Source organism: Lynx canadensis, chromosome X, assembly GCF_007474595.2.
Source record: "Lynx canadensis isolate LIC74 chromosome X, mLynCan4.pri.v2, whole genome shotgun sequence".
Lineage (NCBI taxonomy): Eukaryota > Metazoa > Chordata > Mammalia > Carnivora > Felidae > Lynx > Lynx canadensis.
This window is the reverse complement of record NC_044321.2, coordinates 99888643-99900814: the sequence shown is the minus strand read 5'-3', so window position 1 is coordinate 99900814 and position 12172 is coordinate 99888643. Positions and strand designations below refer to the sequence as shown.

Below are 12172 nucleotides of genomic sequence, written 5' to 3'. Positions count from 1 at the left end.
ACTACTATCCTACTGTCTCTATATAATAACCCAAGCAGCCATTGCCTATATATATATATATATATATATATATATATATATATATATATATACTATGCTGCTAAAGAGCTTTTGCAGAAATTAGTGGTAAACCAAGGGAACATTACTAACCTCTTGTAGTTGAGAATTAGATTTTGAGGGCTATTTAAAGGGTAGGGCTGTATGTGCACCGAGTTAACCATATCCTTTCATCTAGTGTCCTTTGAAACAAAAGACATGCATTTGGTCAGAATGATTAGCCAGGATCATGAGAGAAATCTGTAGCTATAGAATAAAACAAAGGCAAGTAGCTTGTTAGGTGGGAATGGCAGATGTATGTCCCTGGTATGGAGACCACCTGATCAGTTATGGTACTTTATCAGTCAGCCCAGATTGGCCCATGAATCCTTCCTGCCACATTAGGATCAAACCTAATCTGTTGATCATATTTACATCAGTTTAGAGTGATGTAAGCATTCAGGAATTTCAGTGTCCAGAATTGAAGCCTTGTGATTTCCACTGGAGTGAAGGCAAAATAGCAGACAAGTCAAGAGAAGTTCATCTGTCATTTCCCTCATTCGTGGCAGTTTGTGAACACATATTGGTTTTTCAGTATTATTAATCATGTTACTTTTTTCATTGTTCTCAGTGTTCAATGGGAACATTTAAATTAGGCAAATGGGGTGCCTGGATACTTCAGTCGGGTAAGCCTCTGACTCTTGATTTTGGCTCAGGTCATGATGTCAGGGTTCGTGATATCAAACCCCACATCAGACTCTTTGCTGACAGTGTGGAGCCTGTTTGGGATTCTCTCTCTCTCTCTCTCTCTCTCTCTCTCTCTTCCTCTCTCCCTCTCTCCCTCTCCCTCCCTCCCTCCCTCCCTCCCTCCCTCCCTCCCTCTTCCCTCTCTGCCTTTCCCCATGCTGGTGCTTTTTCCCCCTCTCTCAAAGTAAATAAATAAACATTAAAAAATAAATTAGGCCAACAAGAAGCATTCTTGTTTCCTACATCATTTTCTAAAAACTTGCTTATCAAGGTATAATATACAATAAACTATACATATTTGTAGTGTGCAATTTGGCAAATGGTGACAAATGTATAGACCCATGAAAATATCACGACAGTCATCATAGTGAACATATCTATCACCTCCCAAAAGTTTTCTCTTGCCCCTTTATAATGCTTTTCTCTCTACCATCCCCCATCCACTCCATTCCCAGGCAGCTACTGGTCTGCTTTCTGTCACTATAGATTAGTCTGCATTTTACATAAATGCTTTACATATGATGACTCAACTTACAATTTTTCCCCTTATGATGGCACAAATGTAATACACATTCAGTAGAAACCATACTTCAAATTTTGAATTTTGACCTTTTCTCAGGCTACTGATACGTGCTACGATACTCTCTCACGATGCTGAGCCAGAGCTCCCGGTCAGCCATACAATCACGAGGGTCAGCAACTGGTATACTGACAGGCATTCTGCACCCGTATAGCCATTCTGGTTTTCACTTTCAGCACAGTATTAAATAAACTACACAAGATAGTCAACATTTTATTATAAAATAGACTTTGTGTTGGATGATTTTGCCCAACTGTAGGCTCATGTAAGTGTTCTGAGCACACTTAAGGTGGGCTAGGCTAAACTATGATGGTCAGTAGGTTAGGCGTGTTAAATGCATTTTTGACCTGCAATATTTTCAACGCATGATGTGTTTGTCAGAATGTACCTAATGCCTATGGATTATGAGATTTTTCACTCTGGCTGTTGAGAACAGGGACTATTTCCAGCCCGCTTCAGATTCCAAGTTGTTTCTTTTAATCCTTCCAGGCGGTTCTTTGTCTAGTCTCAGGTGGTTTTCTACCATGCTTGTGCCATTCAGGACTCCGGTGATGGTCGGGGGCGGTTTGGGGGGCTCTGCAGATCCCTGGAAGTCTCTTTCCATGCAGCTCTCTCCTGTTTGGTGCTCTGTACTGCAAATGCTAGCTCTATTGGCTTTCCCAGACTACCAGCTCCAGCTCCTGAACTCAGAGAGACTGCTAGGATCCACCTTTGTTCTCCCTCCCTGTGCTGACGTCTGAGAACTCTTTGCAGGCCTATGAAACTGACTCGTTTCTCCTATCTCAGGAATCACTGGCCTTTGTTGCCCATTGTCTAAAATGCCATTGTTGGGTATATATATATATTTTTAATTTTTTAATTTTTGAAAGCTTATTTGTTTTGAAAGAGAGAGCAAGTGAGGTAGAGGGAGAGAGAGAGAGAGAGAGAGAGAGAGAGACGGGAGAGAGAGAATCCCAAGCAGGCTCTGCATCGCCAGCACAGAGCCCGATGTGGGGCTTGAACTCAACTGTGACATCATGACCTGAGCCGAAATTAAGAGTCAGATGCTTAACCGACTGAGCCACCTAGGCGCCCCTGGTATATTTTACCTGGGTTTTGTTGTTGTTACTGTTTCAGGTAGGAGAATAAATTTGGCCCCCATCATTCTATCTTGACTGGAAGTCAAGACTTTAATGTTTTAATGTTTTAAATTCTCTAGAATTTAACATTTTCCTGTAAATAGAATTCACATTCAGAAGTCCCTATGAGTGTCCTAAGAGTTCTTGCCACAACCTTTGCGCATTTGGAGAGTTTCTTCTTTTATATTCCTGAAAAAACAAGAAAAACATTTCATGAGAACAGTCTGAGAGGAGCTACCTCCTCCCTCCAGGACACTCTACAGATTTGCCAAGATGGGAATTTCTATCTGGTAAATGGGATGAAACTGATGGATGAAAGGAGGAAAGATGTTTCCACTCAAGCTAGCTGAAAGGTCGTCTTTACCAAGGCTTTCAGACTGGTTTTAAGAAGCCTCCCAGTTCTATACCCTGGGGTATATTTTGAAGAATTTTAATAGGGAGCCATTTCCCAATTCATTAAGCCAAACAATATAGTGAGGGCAGCTTCCTTTGTGATGCTATTTCAGTCAGAAGACAATACAGAGAACGTGTTCTCCATTAGTCTAATATTGCTATAAATTGTTTTTCCTGAATCCACAGCCAGTGGGCTGCTGTCTTTCTCCTCTTGGCAAATTTGTGGAGCATCTATCATTTGAAATGCATAGCTAATTTACCAAAATAGCAATTTTTCAATTTGCATTAGTAGGCATTGTTTTATGGTAAGCAAAACTATCTCATATGCATCAGAATTGTATTCATGAATTTAATCCTTTCAAGAGCGGTTCCCTATTAACTATGGACTTTAAAACTTTGGGATTTAATGATCAGTCCTTGACTAGAATTATTCTAGGGCCTGAGGGGAGGACAAAACTACCTTATATTTATCTGGGCCTTAATAAATCACCCAATGCTTTGTGGAAATTATCTCATTTGGTTTTGAGAGATACCAAAAGTTTAGAAAACACTGTAGGATCTGGAAGTGTAATTTAGTAGGTAATGCAGATGATATGCTTATAGAGAAAAAAGAAATATACAGTCACGTATAAAAAATATATAATAAAGCTTAGAAATGCTGTGGATGAGGATAAGATTATTGGGAGAGGGGAGATGATAGTTGGAGAATACTTTGTGAAGGTAACGACACAGGCTGGATACAGGAATTAGATTCGTGAAAAATCAGAGGGAGGTGTTCCAGGTGGTTGGCACAATATGTCCAGAGATACAGTGGCAAAGGTAAGTGGGGCATCTTTGAAATGTGGTAAGAAGAATCCCCTTACAGAGCAGAATGTAGTTTATTGAGTAGTTTTTTTTGTAAACAGTGACTCTGGTGCACAGTTCTATCTTGGTATCTTTACTCATTCATCACAAAATAAATGCCTACAGATTAGTGTAGAATATTATGGAAGTCACACTGTTTGCTTTTGTGAGTATGGTTTGAAGCACTCACAAGTGGTTTTTTTTTGGTGGTTATTTAACTCTTTAGCTCACTCGTCTCACTTCTGCAGGTGGAATTGTGCCACAGATTAATGCGGTTTAGAATTCACACACACACACACACACACACACACACACACACACACACACCCCAAACAGCTTCACATGCTTTGTGAACATAATGAAAATGCACAAGTATACCTGGAAGACCACAGTGGTCAATAAGAATTCAGCCTCCTAAGAGTTATGAACAGCCAGAAGATTGGACCAACAAAGGTAAGAAATGAGAAATTTTTAGGGCCATTGAGCACCATGCATTTTCAGTGTTCAGTAGCCCTGAAAATTTCTCATTTAGGCCAGGAAGTTTCTGTCTTATTCGAAATGTTGAAATAAAGGGAACATGCACAGGTTCTCATTGATCTAAATTTCTGTTGAAGTCCAGGACCTCCCACCATCTTTTCTAGTCCCTGATTATTTTTCCAGGCTCTTGTTATGAAGGCTGGAGAGCAAGCATCACATTTTTCATTGTGATGGTAACGGCTGTGTGTTAGCCTCAGAGCAAGTTCACCCATCTTATGTGAGTACAGTCTACATGGGCCCTACACTGAGGCCAATGTTAGTTCAAGAAAATAGACAGGAAGTTGCTTATTTCCATATCAAATGTCCTTCCTTCTTAGATTGCTGAAGGATATTCTCCTGTCTCTCTAAATAAGATTGGAGTCCCTTTTGATTTCTTCCAGGTTCCTTCATCATCTCCCTTCCTTTTGACGTTCTTTACAGTTCTGCATCCTTCTCTGGTTTGAGCCATTTTTACAGATTTACAACTTACTGTACTTCTGAGAGCATCCTTTTTGACATTAACGTGGTCTGTTAACTATTTTCTGGGATGGCTCCAGTTAGCCAATATTGGTCACAAAGCATGAACGTTTATACTTCAGGCTTTTAACTCTGCCCAGATTTTTTTGCTGTGCTTTTCACTATACTGACAGATGGAGAAATCTTGAAAATTAAATAAGGCATAATTGGTAGGTCCTGAGTACTGAGATAATGGGTACATTTGAAACTGTGAGGAGGGAGATTAGGCTTAGGAAGCTTTGCTATTTTCTTGAAGTCCTCTGATAACCACAAGCTCCAGACGTACCTGTGGGAACACTCCATTTCTCACTGCTGTGCCCCAGAAAACACTGATAAGCCCTCAGCAGAAAAATAAAGGTCATGTCTGGGTGGTGTGCCTTTATTACTGTGTTGTCATTTGGGCCTTTAAAAAAGCTCTCTGTGGAACTTGCCAAAGAACATGACATGGTCCTGTTAACTCACTCTGCTCGGTGCCTAGTATGGTACTATTGTGCACTTGGTAAAGCTTTTTCATAAAGTAAGACGAGAGGAAATTAAATTGGGTTAATTTTCTAAGACTCAGAGAAATCAGAGAAGTCTATTTTGTTTTGTTTTCTTGACTTGAAATTGAGTGGGTATTCAGTGGAGCTGTGTTTTAAGGAAACTAACATGAACTGATTTGACAATTTGATATCATTTTATCTTCAGAGCCCCTAAACTGAGAAAGACAAAATGGTACCCAGTAAGGAAAATTATTTGTGTTCTTTCTGCTTTTGCTTACTTCTCTCCCTCCTCCTTCCCTTCCTTCCTTTCTTTCTTTCTTTCTTTCTTTCTTTCTTTCTTTCTTTCTTTCTTTCACTTAAGATTGTGGGGGCGCCTGGGTGGCTCGGTCGGTTAAGCATCCGACTTCAGCTCAGGTCATGATCTCACGGTCTGTGGGTTCGAGCCCCGCGTCGGGCTCTGTGCTGACAGCTCAGAGCCTGGAGCCTGTTTCAGATTCTGTGTCTCCCTCTCTCTGTGACCCTCCCCCGTTCATGCTCTGTCTCTCTCTGTCTCAAAAATAAATAAACGTTAAAAAAAATTAAAAAAAAAAAAGATTGTAATAACACATTATATTTTCCCTAGAACCAGTAATGAATTTTTAGTGGTCAGTAATACTTCTTAATTGTGTGAATTTTTATTCATTATGCTATAGAGTATTATTTGCAGTAGCCATGTTTATAAACCAACAGTTTTATGTTTGATGAGTAACTATTTAGTCAGATGATTTTTTAAAAGGTTTCTTAAGTTTATTTATTTTGAGAGAAAGAGAGAGAGAGAGAGCGAGTGCGCGCACACGCGCACAAGTTGGGGAAGGGAAAAGGGAAAAGGAGAGACAGAATCCTAAGCAGACTTCATACCAACAGTGCAGAGCCCTATGTGAAGCTCAAACTCACAAACCGTGAGATCATGACCCGAGCCAAGATCAAGAGTCAGATGCTTAACCAACTGCACCACTCAGGTGCCATATCAGTTGATTTTTTTTTTACATCATGTATTTTACATACTCTATTGATAATTTTGCAGTTCACAGTGGATACCTAAGCTATATCAATATTTTAGTATTTTAAGACTGGTAATCATGACACAAGATCTTATTTAGCTAACATGGTGATTATCCTTCACAATAGAAGCATGAATAGTACCTTGATTTATAAAACCACTAATTCTTTCCCCATTTGAAAATATTTACCATTTTACATTTTGCAGTAACAGGTCAAGTTATAATTACAGAGTTTTAGAACAGGGGAGTTACCCAGATATTTATTTCTGGTGGACCTGAACATTTTACAAATGAGGAAAACTAGGATGTTAATTGACTTATCCAAAAACAACATGGCTAATTAAAAACACCTGCTTTTGCACATGGTACATAAGGCATGTTATGAGTCACAGTAATTAAAGCTAATAATTTTATCCCCCCTCCCTTTTCCTTACTTTGGAAATGGACTACACTCTATAGAAGTTATATCACAAATCACTCAGGTCATGGCTAAGATTAATCATGCTTTTTGACCTCCAATTATTTATTTGGAGTATGATGCCTTAAAGCTCCCTTTTTAGAGGAAGTTTGGATGGGTAGAATTTTAAGGAAAATAAAGTCTTGAGCTTTTCAAACTCAAAAATGGCATTTCTAGAAAAATGCTGACACAGATAACTATGACTTTCCCTTTCAAGTTTTGATAAATGGCTTCTCCAGGCTGAACACCTGAAGATCAATCCCTAGATTCAGAGAGAAAATTCAGTAGTTCATTTTACTTGGCACTTCATAGCATTTAAAAAATTACTAATTTATTAACATTAATAGTGGCTTAAAGCGATCCTTTGTGCCAGATTCACTCAACTTATTCTCGTGATCCCCAATTACAGAATGCTCCCTTAGAAGCTGAAAGTTCATCAGTGATCAGTATCATTCTTAGTTCCACCCCCCTAAAATTGGGTTTCAACTGTTATGTTCCTAGGAAAACAGGGCTCCCTAGAGAATCACTGAGAAATCATGCATCAGTTAGCCTTGATTGCTTCTTGGCTTAGATAAAAGCAATTTTGCATCTTGACTACCTTTTCATTCATGTGACATGTACTTTCTTCCACTAGGAGGAAGAGAGTAGGGTCTGCTTCTAACCCGAGACCCTCGGCTCCATCTATGAAAATTGACTGGCTCTCCTGTCTCCTCACTGTCCTATTTTCTGGTGGTGTATAATCCACTAAAAAATTATATGGAGGTATAATTCAAGTACAATAAACCACGCATACTTAACGTGTACCATTGATAAACTTCGGCAAGTACCGCACATACAAAACTATTGTCAGGAGCAGGAGAACAAAGATTTAGATCATCCCCATTGTTTCCTTGTGCCCCTTTGTTCTACAGTTCTCCCTCCCTTTCTCCCTGAAGCCACCACTGATCTATTTTTTGTCACTATAGATGGGTTTGCATTTTCTAGAATTTTATTTAAAGGGAAGCATACAGAATATAGACATTCCATTGGTCTTCTTTCTCTCAGGATAATTATTTTGAGGTCCATGCATCTTGTTATGTATCAATAGTTCATTCATTTTTTAGGACTGAGTTGTATTCCACACATCCTGTGTGTGTATATATCTACCACAGGTAGTTTAGCCTTTTACCTATTTATGGACACTTGGGTTGTGTCTTCTTTTTAGCTATTATGAATAAAGCTTATGAACAACCCCTTATGTAATTTTGTTTGGACAAAAGTTTTCATTTCCTTAGGATAAATATCCAGGAGTGTATTGCTCTCCTGTGAGGTATTGCTTTACCTTTTGAGGAAACTGGCAAATGTACCATTTTAGTTTCTCACTAGCCGTCTATATAGTTGCTCCACATCCTTGTCGACACTTGGGGCAGTCAGAAGTTTTCTTAGCCATTCTGGTAGGTCTGTAGTGGCATCTCATTGCAGTTTGAGTTTATGTTTTCCTGGTAACTAATGGTGTTGAGCATCTTTTCTATTGCTTATTGGTTATTTGTATACCTTTTTTAATGAAGTATTTCTTCAAATCTTCTGCCCACTTTAAAAATTGGATTTCAACTGTATTTGCTCAGATTTTGTTTCTTATGAGGCTGCAAAATAGGTTTTCCTTATAGTAAAATTTAAATACATGTTCATAAAGCTCCAAATACACCATTCATTTGGCAACATCTGTATCTGTTTACTCCTGAATTGCAATTTCTCATGGTACCGCTATCCATTTAAATTGTAGGTATCTGAAGGTACACTTTCATTTCTCTTATGGCTAGCTTTTTGGTAAGAATAGACCTATAATAAATCCAATTGAACTTCATCTTCTCTAGGGAATATGTAGTATTTTAGGTAACAAGGTTATATGCAGAAGGCTAAAAACAACCACTTAAGGTGCATTGTAAGTGCTTTACAGAAAATGCATCCTATGGGAATTTTGAACACCACCAGGACCTTTGTGTATTTAAGGAAACAATTTACAATGGTAATGTTGATTTCAAGAAAGAGAAATGTTCACATCACTTACTGTAAGGGAAACTTCTTTCTCTCTCTCTTCTTTTTTTGTTTAAACATTAAAAAAACAACTGATTGCTTACTTAGATTGTTACTTTTTCTAATTATGTATTGATAAGGAAGTGTACTTTTATCTGGTTGTACTTAAAAAAATTTTTTTAATGTTTATTTTTGAGAGAGAGAGAAAACGAGCAGGGGAGGGGCAGAGAGAGAGGGAGATACAGAATTCGAAGCAGGCTCCAGGCTCTGAGCTGCCAGCACAGAGCCCGATGCAGGGTTCAAACTCATAAACCATGAGATCATGACCTGAGCCGAAGTCGGATGCTTAACCAACCGAGCCACCCAGGTGCCCCTATCTGGTTGTATTTAATTAGAGAATTTGTGATTTAACCTTTGCATTCAAATCAGACTATGGTTCCAACAGAAATTTTGCAATTTTTGATCATTTTATATACATTTCATTACACATATTTTGCATGTTTAAATTTCTTTTTGAATGGGAAAAAATCTCTAACGAAAAGGCATTTTTCCTACATTTACCAGTGATTTTTATTTTTTAACTTTCTGTAGTATTTTATTATACAGAGTGGCAAATTGGCTGTGTATTTATTATTTGCTCATCCTTTTCCAATGAATGTCTTTACCATGACTCAGATGCTCATATTCAAATCTTTGGAAAATCACATCTCAGTGCCATTGTAGGAGTGAAAATAAATGCAGTCTGTGCTTTTGAAAGTAAATTTCCTAATTAGTGCCCCGAATCCATGGAAAATGAATGGGGACACTTCATAGCAATTCAATTCAAGCTCTTTCTTTTCTCATTGCAAAATCTTTGGTAATGCCACAGGAAGGTTGTTCTGTCACTTCTCCCCTTTTCCTGGCTCCCACTGACTTCACAGTAATCTCGAGGAATGGAGTTTTCAAGGTGTGGCCCCTGGGCCAGTAGCATAGGAGTTACCTGGGAACTTGTTAGAAATGCAGGTTCTCCAGCCTTCCTCCAGACCTGCTATCTGAAACTGAAACCGGAGGGCAAGCACAATCAGCATTTTAACAAGCCTTCCAGGTGATTCTGAAGCATGTTGATGTTTGGGAAGCATTGGTCTAGGGGAATGAAGTTGTGAAGGCAGGCCAATATAAAATTCCTTTCCTGCAGCTTCAAGCTGACAGGTTCATTATCAGGTTGCTGCAGCAACAATTGCACAGTAGGATTGGATAATGAAACATTGTGAAATTAAGAGGCATGAATATTAACTGATGACAATAGTCTAGATCACTGGGATTTATATTTGGCAAAATAGATTTTTACTTTTAGCCTTATGTCAAGGAGAGGCACGGTTTCCTGAGGTTTTATGCTTGATAGGTGGAAGCCATGCCTATTTTTAAAACATCACTCCTTCGCAATTTAGACAAATTTTTGTGGAAAAACAGAATTACTCTTACCTGCATCAGAGAAATCATAAGTAACGTGCTTAGGAGTGACTTATAATATAATTGAATTATCCTAATACATTATGTATGTCCACAATATCTGTTTCATAGAGCACAGTACTGAGCACCCGATGGCTATTAAATAACCATTAAGATTTGATTTGTTAAACCCTTTTTTGGCAATTATATGTCATAAAAATCACTATTTTTAAAACATTTATTAATATTCTGCATTTTCCTTCCAGTGTATGGTCCGCCTGTCTAAATTCTAGCACTTTCTCCATTCAAAGAGTGAAATTCATTTCAGGGTTTGCATTTTATTGATATGTGCTAAGGATTAGATGCACTCAGTTAAGCTTCTTCCTGGCCAGATGACATACCCTGTCTCTGATGTCAGTCGGAGAAAATCCCATATAGTGTACAACATCCCTGGATTACCTTATCTAAGTATTACATAGACGTTTCCGATGATGTATCTTGGCATGTGGTCATTTTTCATTAACTTATTAGGGACCGTTAAAGCATCCTTTCCCCTTTTTGACACCTTGCCGTAATTGAATGCAAAATTGACTGTAAGACTGAATGCCTGATATTCATGCAGTGAGTGGATGGGGCTTTATTGGCGTCTAGCAGAAACCATACGCAGAAGGGTGTTTCAGGAAAAAGGGATCTGTTGCTCTCTGACATGGGCAATAGACAAATGATGCCTATCCTCTGGACCTTATTTTCCTCGACTGTAAAAAGAGAGGATTCATTACACCATCTCTACCATCCTAAACACTTTTTGGATCTAAGACTCGAGGTAGGGACAGGGAGAGGGAAAATCCAAACCCTGAGCACCGCTGATGCATGATACACAATTGAATATTTTTAATGAATTTGTTCAAAGAACGATTGAGTCAGAATCATTAGCATCAAGTGGGCCTCAGACTCCTTTGGAGACGATGGGAAATAATGATATTAAGTACCCAGAATTTCGGTGGCAGACTAATGCATTTTGAGAAACGTACTTTAGAGAAGTATATTTAAATGTAATGTTTTCACCCAGATTTTTCACATTGAATTATTTACTCTTAAGTCTAATGTGTGTGAAATACTTAGAAAAGCTGATAATTTTAATATTTTAAGCATACGTGTGCTCTACAGATCATATATATTCTTCCTGGAAGAGAAATATCTTTTAAAGGACAGCTTTCTACGCTTTATACTCCTCTACACTCACTTATTTCATTACATTTTGTGCAACCTAAAATTGTAGCTATAAAGCTATTTTGGGCATGCTTTTTCCAGAGCCTTGTAAGAATCAACAGGAGCATAATTTTAAGCCACAGAAGTGCAAAATAAGCATAGAATCCTAGCTACCATAAATAAAAAGGCCAGAATTCTAACTTTGCAAAACCACATAATTACTAGCGGGGGGGGGGGGGTGGGTGTGAGGACAGAAAGTAGAATTTTCGTGGGTATTTCTTACTGTTTCTCAACTTTTTTCTCTGAACTTTGTTTCTTCTCAGAGATGGAATTCTGTGAAACTCCTCACACTCTGTGCTCTGGCTACCAGACAGACATGCACAGCGTTTCTCGGCACGGCTACCAGCTAGAGATGGGGTCTGATGTGGACACGGAGACCGAAGGTGCTGTCTCACCTGACCACGCTCTGAGAATGTGGATAAGGGGGATGAAATCAGAGCACAGCTCCTGTCTGTCCAGCCGGGCCAACTCTGCGTTGTCCTTGACCGACACGGACCATGAGAGGAAGTCGGATGGGGAGAATGGTAATAGAACGATCTATACTGTTTAAGTAAAACCCAGAGTGAATGCAGTTTTTAGCCTTTGATTTGTTTTCCTTCGCTGTGTCTTCCTATCTTTCATTTCGTATGCGGGATAGTGGGTTCCCATGGACAAGGCATGTACCTAAGTATCTGGCAAATAGACACATTTATTTATAATGATAGATAAAATGCTTTTTATTCCTGGTGATTCCC

The 12172-nt window shown here is 38.8% G+C and overlaps 1 protein-coding gene across 1 annotated transcript in view; it reads left to right on the top strand.

Annotated features, from left to right (window-relative positions):
• The window catches only part of TENM1 (teneurin transmembrane protein 1), a 556826-nt gene that overhangs the window by 56600 nt on the left and 488054 nt on the right, over nt 1–12172 (top strand). Inside the window, exon 2 of the mRNA XM_032592148.1 lies at nt 11702–11962. Within this exon, the coding sequence (XP_032448039.1) occupies nt 11702–11962 (261 nt within the window). The remainder of the gene's footprint in view (nt 1–11701; nt 11963–12172) is intronic.